At 42.1% G+C, this 12944-nt stretch overlaps 1 protein-coding gene across 4 annotated transcripts; it reads left to right on the top strand.

Moving 5' to 3' along the window:
* Positions 1-1079: 1079 nt before the first annotated feature.
* Positions 1080-12351, top strand: supt20 (SPT20 homolog, SAGA complex component). 4 transcript variants are annotated; one of them, XM_068600573.1, is made up of 24 exons: positions 1080-1216; positions 1714-1809; positions 1988-2023; positions 2195-2320; positions 2603-2729; positions 2817-2920; positions 3148-3264; positions 3435-3488; positions 3693-3832; positions 4021-4171; positions 4417-4473; positions 4605-4682; positions 5279-5448; positions 5534-5566; positions 5680-5791; positions 6031-6136; positions 6782-6937; positions 7352-7664; positions 7752-7864; positions 8369-8424; positions 8844-8954; positions 9909-9999; positions 10700-10788; positions 12085-12351. In XM_068600573.1, exons 2-24 carry the CDS (start codon positions 1807-1809, stop codon positions 12223-12225), a joined length of 2484 nt encoding a protein of 827 aa, XP_068456674.1. In that variant the 5' UTR covers positions 1080-1216; positions 1714-1806; the 3' UTR covers positions 12226-12351. The 4 variants fall into 4 exon arrangements, with proteins under 4 accessions (XP_068456674.1, XP_068456673.1, XP_068456675.1 ...); XM_068600572.1 differs by having other exon boundaries at positions 7749-7864; XM_068600574.1 differs by lacking the exon at positions 12085-12351 and adding an exon at positions 11339-12016 and having other exon boundaries at positions 7749-7864.
* The last annotated feature ends 593 nt before the right edge of the window (positions 12352-12944 follow it).

Below are 12944 nucleotides of genomic sequence, written 5' to 3'. Positions count from 1 at the left end.
TTTCGCCACATATCAATAAAGATGAAAACAACTATTAACAACAAACTCCAACATCCAACAAGAATCTTTTATTTTTAACCTTGTGCATTAAACTCAAATGGGCACATTGGCCACTTTTTGATTAACAAAACTATTCTTTGCCTACTATACAAAAATGAACACATTGTAACAATACCCGTCGCTACTCCCTCCTCCCAATAATATCCAAACTGCTGCTTCAGTTTAATTTAGGGTCACCAGCCTCTAACTATGTGTGCATTGATGAAAATGTATAATTGGATATGCAGGCCATAATCTTAATTACCTTTGGAGTTTGTTTATCTCCAATACGCTTCAAAACAGACCTGAGGTGAAAGAACATAAAGAGCACTGGAAGCTGCTTGCTTTTAAAAACTGAACGTATTGATTAAAGCCGCTGATGTTTACGCAGCAATGAAGGTAATTGAACAAAATGTGCATTAAATGTTAAAGACATTCAGATAGGTGGATATTATGTGCATTGCTCTTCCTCAGGCAAGCTCCTTGATGTTCTGACGTCCAGTTGCTTTTTATTGTAAGCTATGATTGGTTATTAATGACCAGACTCTGCTATAAGCTCGGGGAATAAACAAACTGCTGGGCCCCAATTAACCCAACGTTCCCTCTTGTCTGTAACATATAAGCACAAAGTGCAGTTCAATAGACTTCTTTTGCTTACAGCCCCTTTTAAATAGAGAACATCAAGCAGGACTCATTATTCTCATGCAAGCTTGTGCTTTAGTGGTGCACATTCAAATGTATAGCATTCACATTGCACACTGCACATTTAAAGCTTTTGTATATCAGTAAATTATTTTTGTTGTTTTATAAATAAGGCCCAGTGCTTCAATTCAGAAGTAGTTACAAAGATAATTGCTTTGCAAAATACCAAAATCTATTGTAGAAATGTTAAAATACTGTCTAATAAAGATGCCAGGACGTATCTCACATAGACGGTGTGCAGAAAGTTGTTTCCATTTGTCAGATATGTATAAAAAAAAACAATTTAAACAAAAACGAGTTGTAGACGCTCAGTGTGGCTCCGCCCACCGCTGGCTAAACCGGAAGTTTAGCTGTTGTTGTCACACTGGAAGAAAATGGCTGCTGCTCCGACTTTTTTCAATGAAGACACTGGTATTTCAACTTAATTTGGTTTTCTCGCATTGGAGCTCCAGTCGCCCGCTATGCAATCCAGAAGGCAAGTCCACCCCGCTCGTTGAGACTGACGTCGCCCTGTCGGTTAGTGTCTCAGACGACGTAACGTCAGTAGCGTAGCTGGTAACTTGCAGCTTTGCCCACCAGGAACGAGCTAGCATGCTACCGTTAGTCGCGTTAGCCTCAACGGCCGGGCATCACCGAGCTTGTTGCTACTCAGCAACTGTCTTCACTGAGCTCACGGTCATCGCAGATCCGTGACCCGAACTACGCGTTTTGATCCACTCTGATACATTTCGTGCACATGTTCACTCTGCTGGAGCATTTTAAAGTGCACGCAGAGCGTGGAGCAACTAAGATGAAACAGTTTCGCCTGTCAATCATCTTTCTCTGTGGCATTTGATCGAGTGCCAGCCTGCTTGTTTTGTTTCCCCGTGCTATCCTAATAAACCTGCCAGCCACAGCGGGAGTATCCGTGTTGATCCATCCATTAGCTGCGTGCGTGTGACCGTGCTGCGTGCCTTCTGTGTTGTTGTGCAGGGTGTGAATGGTCACTCTAGGAAGGTGACAGTGTGGGGCAGAAAGGACAGCATCGTCTACCCTCACTCACATTGGAGCTGGCGGTGGACCACAATGGTAAGTTTAATCTCTTCCAACTCGTGTATATACATAGATATTTGCAGTGGACCTCCACAGTAATATTTCACCCAACCAGAAACCCCTCACCAGGGCTTGCACAGTTTGTTATCCCCTCTACCAACGTGGGAGTTTCCATTGTGACTTATCTGTTCCATTTTATTCTTATTTCCCCAAGCAACAAGTTTTGGAATATGCATTGGATCGAGCCGAGGTAAAGAAAAAAGTTATTTCAGTCTTGTGTGTGTTTGTATGACGAGAAATTAATATAATATACTCCCATGTATCCCTGTGCATGCATTACTTAAACATGCTTTACTGTCAATGCTAGTTCAGGATTATCTGGTTCATCATCCCTTAATATGGTATATTATCTGTGATTCAGTACATTGTGGAAAGTGCTCGACAACGACCAGCCAAAAGAAGAATTTCATCCGGTGGGAGGAAAAGTTTGTATCAGAAGCTCTATGAGCTGTACATCGAGGAATGTGAGAAAGAGCCAGAGTTAAAGGTTTGTGTTATGCATTATTTATAATAGACATGCATTATTACCTTGTTCGTTTCAATGTGTTGGGAAAGAGTGGAGAAACATTTGGCTTTCAGGACATTAAACTGCATTGATGAGTTTTAAAATTGCATGCACAGGTTCTTTTTTAATTGCCAGAAAAGTGCATCAACATGACATAAAAGTGAATGCAGTAACATACTTTTCTTACACATACTTGGCATATTTTTAACATTGTGTTTTGCTAATGTAAAGGATATGTCTTTTACGTGTTTTTGTTTTCTGAAGAATTTGAGGAGAAATGTGAATTTACTGGAAAAGCTGGTGTCTCAGGAGTCCGTATCATGTCTGGTGGTCAACTTGTACCCTGGGAATGAAGGCTATTCATTAATGCTCAGGGGCAAAAATGGATCTGGTAAGAGAAGACAATGATGCAAATAGCTGATCTGTGTACCGCAATCGTGTCATTTGTAACAATGTTGTTTTGTGTTGCTTTTTATAGATTCTGAAACCATCCGTCTGCCATATGAAGAAGGAGAACTATTGGAGTACTTAGATGCGGAGGAGTTGCCTCCTATTCTGGTGGATCTGTTGGAGAAATCGCAGGTGTGTTAGTGTTTGTGCACATATACAAATGTACATATGCATATATCATTTTGTGTTTTTTTTCACTGTATCAAGTGCAGATTTAAGTTCAAACTGATTTGAATGTGAGATAGTAATGCAGGTATTGTGAAACATACTCAAAAGCTTCAGACAGGTTTTATATTTCTATCTTAAATGTAAAAGAAATCATCTGTAGGTTGACATCCGCCACGTGTATTTTGTCTCAGGTGAACATCTTCCACTGTGGCTGTGTAATAGTAGAGGTGCGAGACTACAGGCAGTCTGGTAATACCAAGATGCCCACCTATCAGAGCAGACACATCCTACTGCGGCCAACTATGCAGGTAAACCAATACAATACATGATAATCCTCTTTGAAGGAGGCCAAAACAAAGAATAAAACAAATACTCTCATACTGTATGATTAGGACCTGGAAGGAGTGACAAAGTAACTGACCATTAACCTTTAACGTACAAAATCTGAGTTGTTTCTACCTGTATTTTTGCCCTGCAGACTCTGATCTGTGATGTCCATGCCATGACCAGTGACCATCACAAGTGGACACAGGTAAAGTGTCACAATCTCAATGAGAAACAGATAATAAATCCTGCCTCATCTGACACCACAATTTCTCAATTTGCAGCTTACCTTCGCTAATACACATTTACTTGAGCATAAAACCAGGCGGTCCTCCCCTCGTGTGCTTTGAGCCCTTAAAGCATCAGCACATTGCAAAGGTGTTTTCTGTAGCCTCTGTTTTCTCTGCTTCAGGATGACAAATTACAACTGGAGAGTCAGTTGATTTTGGCCACAGCTGAACCTCTGTGCCTGGACCCCTCCATTTCTGTCACCTGCACAGCCAATCGCCTGCTCTACAACAAACAGAAAATGAACACTCGCTCCATGAAACGGTACTAAACATGCTCACATGCTTCTTAGCTCATTTTAAGTTCAGTCACACAAGCAAAGGAAATGCTGTTTTTTTTTGTTTTTTTTTAAATATAAGACATGGAAATAAAAGGTCTGTGATTGTGAAAAGAAAAAGTCAGTGAACGAAGCAAAAGCCTTGATCAATACATGCACCACATTTGTATTGTAGGTGTTTCAAGAGGCACTCTCGAGCTGCACTAAACAGGCAGCAGGAGCTTTCCCATCTGCCACCACAGCTACGACTTTACGACTACCTGCAGAGGAGGAAGGAGAGGAAACCTGCTCCTGCTGCAGACCTTAAGATTTCAAAGATCGGAAACGTAAGTATTCAATATACCCGTGATTCAACAAGCATGTATGTGCATGTAGGGTAAATATGCAGATAAGAAAAAGTTGAGTAAGGCTGTGTACTATTTGGTTGATTTTGTCTCGCATGATAAATTGTTCACCTGTCTATCTATCACAACACTAATCACATCATAGTGCTCCCTTGCTCGGTTTTACTCATACCTCTTTTTGTTTTTCTCTGCAACGGTTGTTGCTTCTCGGCTGTCATCACTTGCAGTGTGTAGACATGTGGAAGCAAAGCAACTGCCAACTAACTGTACCGAAGGAAATTGATGTAAGTAGCCAATAGTCCTTTTTAACACTGCCTTTGAGCCAACACCACTTAAAACCCACTCAACTCCTAGTTTGGCAGTTATAAAAAACGGCATAAAGAACCAGATGGAATAATTTCTGTGTCGCTTTTAGGTAGAAAAGTATGCTGTGGTTGAGAGATCTTTGCAGTTGGAGGACTCTCAGCCCACGACCGTGATCTGGCCTGCTGAGGTAAGTGTGACAACAGCATTAACACTCTAAGGGTACAGATAAATGCTGGCTGCTTGCTAATATTAATAAGAAGAGTGTAGCTGTGTGTAATGCTTTATATGGAAATATGCCCCCTACTGCATTCGACCAAATTACCACACACCCTCTTGGTTTTGTACTCAAAAAGGTGTTAGTTTAGTGTTAACAATGAGAAAAGTGCAAACTTAGGACGGATAGCTCCCAAGTGAATGGACAACCTTAAACAGATACATTGTTGATGAACCATAAAATGACCACAAAACTGCAGTAAATGTGGAACTATTGTGAATTTCACACATAATGCTGAATTTGGGAGGGAAAGGACCACACCGGACTGCAGATAGACTATGGTTGTTTCTGTCCATAATTTGTGCTAGATTCTTTTTCACATATTTTTTAGACAACATTCTTCATCACTTATGTAATTGACTGAGTCGAAGGGAACTATTCTCTTGGTGCTGGGCCCTGAAACAGTTGGTGCTAGACATAGGCAAGGTCAAAATTCCCTTAAGGCCTTTACAGTAAAATTTCTATGAATCAGTTTCATTCAGTTGACTGTGTCCATTTTCTTTACACAGGAAATTGTAGATGACTACACATTTGAGTGTGAAGTTGGGGGCCAACCTCAGATGACTAAGGTGTCTATCTTCCAGTCGATGGGAGACCCGCTGGTGTATGGGAAGATCTACTGTGCTAAAGAACCAAAAGCTGAAGAGGACAACTCAGATCTAAAGCTCATACATTCCCCGTAAGGACGGTCTGTAATGGAAACTCAGTATACAAGACTGATTTTGAAATGCCAGTCTGAATTCCCTCTTTTGTCTCATTCACAGCTTCCTCATAGGCTCCAAGATAGATGCAGATCGGTGAGTCACCATGTCTGCTTTAGTTGAGAAGCTAAACCTGTCAAATGATCCGTTTTTAGGGATAATCTGTTGGGAGAGCATGGTATGAATGATCTGTTATGTCCGTTTCTTAGGTTTCTTACTCAGTACAAAGGAGTGTATGAGAGCGATGTGAAGTGTGAGGTCAAGATGTCCCATAACTCAGGCAGCGTGGGACAGGGGCCTCTCTCCCCTAGCAAAGATGAGGTAAGTACTGCCTTGCTTTGACGCAAGTTGCTCCAAGTTTATGAAATTTACTCTTTTTTTTTTGCATAGTTTGAAAATATTTAACACCTCGACAGATTCATCTTACTTATCTGATACTGTTTTGCCAAAAAAAAAAAGCTTAACATTTTTCTCAATAAATTAACGTTTAAAAAATACCATTTTAAAGTATATTGAGCCTAACGAGCACTCTGACAAGCTGTTTTACATGTTATCTGCAGGGTGATGGTATTTCTCCTCTTGTCCAGACGTCTGTTTTGGGAAAAGGGGTAAAGCATCGCCCCCCTCCAATCAAACTGCTTTCTGGATCAGGCAACAGCTCCTCAGGTACACTGCGTTTGACAAAGATTAATGGGCGAACATGTAGTGTTCCTGCATAATTCCTGAGAGCCTGGTATAAACCAGATACTCAGAGAAGGGAAAAAAGGGGTAAATAGCCTCATTTGTGGAAAAATATTTTATGAATGCACTGTATTCACTCCCTTTCCCACGAGGTTAGCTGGAAGGAATTCTGGAGATTGTAGAAAATTGCAACCCAAAGTAGAAAAGACAGATTAGTGGAAAAGGGGTGCAACTAAACCTTTAAATGTCAAAACTTAATCTCGGGACTGCCTTAAACATCATAGTTTGAGTACCTTTATCTGGACAGAATTTTTGTTTTCCTTACGTTAAGACCACTGGGTGAAACTGAGGTCAGGTGTTAGAGGGGAAGGTTTGCGACACCTCTGGTCAGGTTGAGGATCACGCCCATGGGCAAACCTTTTATATGGACTAATCTTTGTTTTTCATTTAAAAAATTTGGAATTCAATGCGCAAAAAACAACTTCGATAAGGCTGTAAAGTTACTGGATTTGAAGGTTATGAAGTAATATTTAATGGGACATGCTCGGTTTAGGTTTTCAATTCAATACTCCCTGCTTGTGGTATAGAACAGGGAGCTGTCCATATCTCAACTACTCTTTTATTCCTCAGGTAATCCATATAGTTCACAAACCACCAGTGGTCTACTCAAGTGTCCTACGCCCCCTCCAGCCAAAAGCCAGTCTCTGAACAGGAAGCACTCCATGGAGCTGAGCCAGGTGGGCCTGCTGTCACCTGCCTCTCTCTCCCCCATGGGCGCCACACAGAGTAAGTATAGCAAAGGCAAACAAACACGTGTGCCAACAAATTGTACCAGATTGTTTTTGCATGACATAGGCTCTTCTCAAGCCCCCAAAGTTCTCCAAATATTTTTTTTTTAGGAGGGGACAAGTTAGGAAAAATGTGTAAAACCACAGGGACGTATCTAGTAGCTGGCAAGTACACAGATTATTGCATCAGTACAAACACTATGGCAGTATGTATTCTTACAAAAACAGCTGTTTAGCAAACTGCCAGCTGTAGAGGGGAGGTTTTGACCTGAACGAGCCTCGTAATTTTTACTCTTCAGCTGTTATTTATTGTGGCCGTTAACCAACACCTTACAAATTGTATTTGCTATCACCAGCTGAAAGTAGCCCTCTCTGTCTTCTGCATCATTTTGTCTGTTGTCCCTCCTTTTAGGATCGGGGACCCCCAAGCCATCCACCCCCACCCCCACCAACACGCCGTGCTCGACGCCGCACCCCAACGACTCCCTCTCCGCTTCCCTCTCGTTGACCCCCACTCCTTCAGACCCTCCCATGCTTCAGAGTCAGTCGCAGCCCGCCCTCCTCGCACCCTTCGCCCAGCAGCAACTAGCTCTAAGCCAAACGCTGCCCGTCATGACCATTCCCTTGCCCACCATGGGCACGTCCATCACCACGGGAACCACGCCATCGCAAGTCATGGCCAACCCGGCGGGGCTCAATTTCATCAACGTGGTCAGCTCTGTTTGGTAGGGATTCAATCGTCTCTGCTGCCTCTCGGTCGCTTGCTAGTCACTGTTACTCATCATGACGATCCTGTTCTGTTTGTGTAGCAGTCCTCAGACCTTGATGAGTGGCTCCAACCCCATGCTGGGTCCAGGCCTTAACTTGAGTGGGATCCTTCCAACCGGAGGACTGATGCCCACCATGCAGTCCGCAGCACAGGCTGGTAAGAGCCAATGTCAATGCCGTGTCGCCCAAAGTATTACTATAGTGGGGAATTAGAATTGACTGTTTTGCTGCTGAAGGATATTTTAAGATGGTTAAACCCACAGTGGGTTCTCCAATAATAAAATGGAGGGGCTTAATACAGTACTTATTGGAATATTATTTCTTAAAGACTTGTATAACAGGTATTCAGAAAGGCCCTTGAGAATTTTCAGCTCAACTTCTCTGAGAAAATATCATCCAACTAATCTTATTACACTAAGGGGAAAATTGGAAGTAGTAGTTCAAAGAGAGATCTATCATCCTTGACAAGGAATAGGATGCAAATTTCAGGAAATAAAGAGAAAGCTGTAATAGCAAGAGGTTTACAATGTGCTGTAAAATATGTATGACATTCAAATCAAGTAGGTCTAATGAAAGTCCATAGCTCAGTTGATAGCGTAAGACCACTTATGTTTGCCTCTCCTGTTCAGTCTGATGACTGTAACTGTGATTTGTGTTCCAGGGAGTCCTTTTGGCCTGAACAGCAGTGCTGGGTTGAGACCACTGAACCTACTGCAGGTATGTAACGCTGCTAGTAGCATGCACTGGGTATTTGTTTGCTAGAGTAACTGTCCTGATCCTGCACCTCTGTCATCACACCTGGAATAGTGATCAGCTGTGTGTGTGAATCAAGTGCACAGCTCAATTTCCTCACACTTTCCTTTTCTGCACCTCACTGAAAATGCCATGTAGTGAACACCCTTTATCAAGTTGTTTTTGTTGTGATGTTCGGATGTTGGTAATTATTTAGTCACCCTACGTTGTTTGATTGCTTTGTTAATTATCCTGTTTCCCTCTGCTCTTGTCCCTTTTCTTTGCTTCCATGTGCATCGTTCCTTTCCATCTGCATCTCCTGTCCTCACCCTCATCTCCCTGTCTGTTCCTCCTCCACTATTTCTATGTGTTTCTATGTTTGTGTTTGTGTTATACATTTCCAGATCCCCACTGGTCCTCTCATCTTTAACTCTCTGCAGCAGCAGCAGTTGTCTCAGTTCTCCCCACAGCAGAGTCTGTCGGCCACCTCCACCCCTCAACAGCAGGGGGAGCCGGTGAGACACACAACTATATTTGCATGCAGTCACGCAGGCACGCAGGCCCGCACAAACACACAGTCAAAAGAACCATAGTAACTGTAGACAATAGAATGTTGCAAATTTTTAATTTAATCAGAAAATTAGAGGTTAACAAGGTTTATATTAGAAATACGGTATGTATAGTGTTCCATGTTAGAAAACACAGAGTATAAGGTGTTCACAAAAGAATAGCAAAACAATGTTTACAACAAATCTGAGCAACCTGGCTTGTTTAGGGAGGTGAAGAAAGAAAAAAGACTGACTTCACCACTGAACCATCCTTTGAGACTTCACAAAACTAAGCTGTATGGCTATAAGTCCAACAGTAAGCTACTCCTAAAAAGAAAAGCAGGGGAAGAATTTATGGTCCAACAAATAATATAATTGACTTGAGAATAAGAATTATAAATTGCTCGAGTGTCCCAGCTAGAGCCAACACTTGGTCACAATGGAAAATCTGTGAAATGACCTCATGGCATCTGTCGAGGCGGTCTCCGTCGTACTTGAGCAAGGTTGAACAAATCTGCAGGCAAGAATGGGGGAAAAGCCCAGATTGCACCAGTGCCTGGGTGATTCTGACATTCAAGCAATTGCTGTAGCAGAAGCTGTAACTACTGTCAAAACACCTCATAACCACCTAACAACTGGAACTTCAGATGAGAACTAGAAAAATTATCTTTTTAAACTCAGTTTTGATAGTGTTATTTGTCTGAACAAAGTTTCAATAGTATCTTGCTTTGGCTTTGCAAATTTCAGTCAAAAACACCAAAATATTATTTTGATTGATTAACTTTCTTTTCAATATTTCACAAAAATACAGTTGTAGTTGAACAGTCCAAGTATTTTGCGATGGCAGTGAACACGTATGGGTTGTGATTGTGTCTGTGTGATGTCCTCACTCCCCTGTTTTGTCTTTGACTGCTTTTGCAGGGTGACCAGGGATCAGATCAAAGTTTAGGAAACCAGCAAACAGCGGTCATCAACCTAGGAGTCGGAGGGTTTATGTCTTCACAAGCAGCGGGTATGACCCACATTCACACATAGACACCCAAATACACAATAACGGCACACAAACATTTATCTTTATTCAGTCCATTAACCAGTATTCAGTAAAATTGACATCATGCCACTCACTAATACTAATACGATATGATGTTCTTATGTATTCAGTATTGTAATTACTGTATATTAGGACTCATAGTCTGTAACTAAACATGATCATTTCACTGAAGTCAGCCATTGTTCCTGTCAATGGAGCATGTAACAACTTCCAGAAGGGACTCAACTTCGCCTTCTTCTCTGCTACATTCTCTTTTTCATTTTACTTATGTTGTTTTTTGCCCCCACCCTTATTTCCTTCCCTACTGCACTGCCTCCCTCTCCTTCTCAACTTGCCCTGCTCACTCACACTTGTCCGGCTCACCCCATTCATGCTATTTGACCATTATCTACCTAATAATCTCCATGCACATGGTCATCAACCTGTGCTGTTGGCCTCCCTGCTTTCTCTTTTTTTTCTTCTCTTTCTTTAATCTCATTTATTTCCTTACTGTGTGGTTATGCATCACTGAAACCTCCTCCTTCCCCTCTAATTCATCCATCTTTTGGCTGTATGTGTGTTCCCTCTCTTCATACTTTACTCTATTCCTTCTCCTGCTTCTCTCCCTCTTGCTGCCACATCCTTCCCTCCGGGGTTCCCTCTCTCCCTCCTCCCCCCTTAGTGCTGTCCCAGTTGGGCTGTGGGCTGGACGGGTCTGGGCCCCCGCTGCCTTCTCCAAGTTTTCAGCAGCAGCACCAGCCACAGATCCAAGTAATACAGCAACTTTAACATTCATATACACATATACATACAATGACTAAATTCATCAGCCAACTCTCCATGCCTTTATTTGGCAGGCGGGTATCTGTTGTGCTACATTATTGATGGTCAGGGAAGGAGGCCAATTTATCAGCGCTGCATTAAAGTCTAAAAAGGACATACGTTTCATAATATTTCTTTATACATAGGTTCATTATTCAGAACGGAGCAGAAATATAATTGATTTAAAAAATAAATCCAAACAACTGTGTACTGTATGTCACAGAGTAAAATTAAGCCCCTCGCATACAGAATTTTACAATATATAACATAAAAGATTAACGAAAACATATTTTTACATTAACTATTTTCTTGAATTTGGTTTTATAAACAGTAATACATCTTGTTAAAAAAACTGAGACTATATTCTCATCTGTACTTTAAATGACAATTTGAAGCAACATTACCCCAGGTCTGACTTTCATCAAGATTTTTCTGTTGTAGATCGCTCCATTCACTCCATCTTGTGTTGTATGTTTGGTTAATATGTTGTTTGACAAAGATCACAGCAGACCCAGTACTCCCAGCACTCTCACACACCAGAGCTTGTGGCACTTCCAATGGCAGCAACTAACAGCGTGTCAAACTGGGAGGCATGTTCTGACACAGCTTTTAGCGACAGGATATGAACTATTGTCACTGGGTACAGTGGGCACTGTTGCGATGCTGACTGCATTATGAAGGATATAGACTGCAAGCATGAGTAATGAGGTGTTTCAAGATTATTGTTGTTTTTTTTGCCCAGTTAAAGTTGCTGACTTACTCCGAGCAGAAAGCTTGGTTGCTACCTGCATGTTTTTGCCAGGGCCGCAGGCGTGGTGTCCCCTGAACGCCACTGGTGCTGCTTGACTGTATCCTGCCTCACTTCCCAACACACCCCAACTTGTCCCAAATCTTTATCTTTTTCTTCTTCTTCTCCTTCCCCTCTGCAACTCATTAACCACTCTTCTGTGTTTCTCTGCACACTCCTCTTGAATGTCGTACCAGGCTTTAGTTCAGCTTCACTAACCCATGGCACTCATAGATAATTATAGTTCTGTGACACAAAGCATTCTGCTGATCAGCTCGGACATCATTTTAGGGAGTCTGCTCAACAGTAGTGCCAGTGAATGTTTTATTTTAACTGTGCCGCAGATGCTTGGACATACTTAGATTCACTGATGGTAACATGCATTATGCTGCTTGCAGTAACATACTGAAATCTTTACTGATTGTTTTTGTTTTTCATCTGTTCCTGCACTTGCACAGTTGCAATTCTTGCAGCACCAAATGCAGCAGCCAATGGCTATGGGAGCAGCTCCTCAGGGGGGAGCACCACGGCAGCATACCGCCAGCCAACCAAGAAGTAAGAGGAAGAGGAGCATGCCACAGCCCCTCCCGAAGTCATGACAGACTAAAATCACACACACAAAAAAAACCTTCCCCCAGCAACACAAGGACATGAATGATCCATACTGTGCTCTTTGTCTGCCTCACTGTGGAGACTGCAGACAAAAAAAAACTTTTGTCCTTTTGTGTCTTTTTCTAGCTGACAAATTTGTATGTAATGGTTGCCAGAGGTTTTGGAGAACCAAAACTGTGTCCACCATAGGGAATGGAATTTTAAGACCATGGAGCCCCACACTTATAGAACCGTAGTGATATTTTTTGAGATGAAACAGAATAAGATGGTTCTCGTAGGTGGCGGGCTTTCACAATAACACATCGTCCCTTCAGGAAGACTTTTCTCTCTGGGAGGCTGAAGGGATTTTGAATACACATTCTTAGAGGATACCTCATGAGTGTGTCTGACTCTCCTGCCTCTGCTTGGTTGACACCGGTAGATACTGCCCTTTAAGCACGGATCCCAGTGAGCTTTTTGACACCAAATCCTCCATTTAACCATTACATGTGAAAATGCAAATCTAATCTTGGAGTAGTGCCTGGGGGCAGCTCTCTACCTCTCAGTCTGTTGGAAGTCTTTCTTCTGTTAGCCATCCAGGCACAGGGCTCAACCGAGGACTCCAGATGAACATGCAAGACGGTGTATCTGCTTTTGTACAGCACATTTTGAAAAAGGCATTTCCTTTTAATTAGTTCAGGAGCCATGAGCATATTCTTATGAGACA

This window comes from Clinocottus analis, unplaced genomic scaffold (assembly GCF_023055335.1).
Source record: "Clinocottus analis isolate CAN_PGR_092001 unplaced genomic scaffold, fCliAna1.0.p SCAF_5, whole genome shotgun sequence".
Lineage (NCBI taxonomy): Eukaryota > Metazoa > Chordata > Actinopteri > Perciformes > Cottidae > Clinocottus > Clinocottus analis.
This window is presented reverse-complemented; position numbering and strand designations above follow the sequence as displayed.

Coding starts and splice junctions, on each gene's coding strand:
- supt20 (XM_068600572.1), top strand. Junction 2,024..2,194: donor ATGCATTGGATCGAGCCGAG/GTAAAGAAAAAA, acceptor TCTGTGATTCAG/TACATTGTGGAAAGTGCTCG. Junction 8,955..9,908: donor CTCAACAGCAGGGGGAGCCG/GTGAGACACACA, acceptor CTGCTTTTGCAG/GGTGACCAGGGATCAGATCA.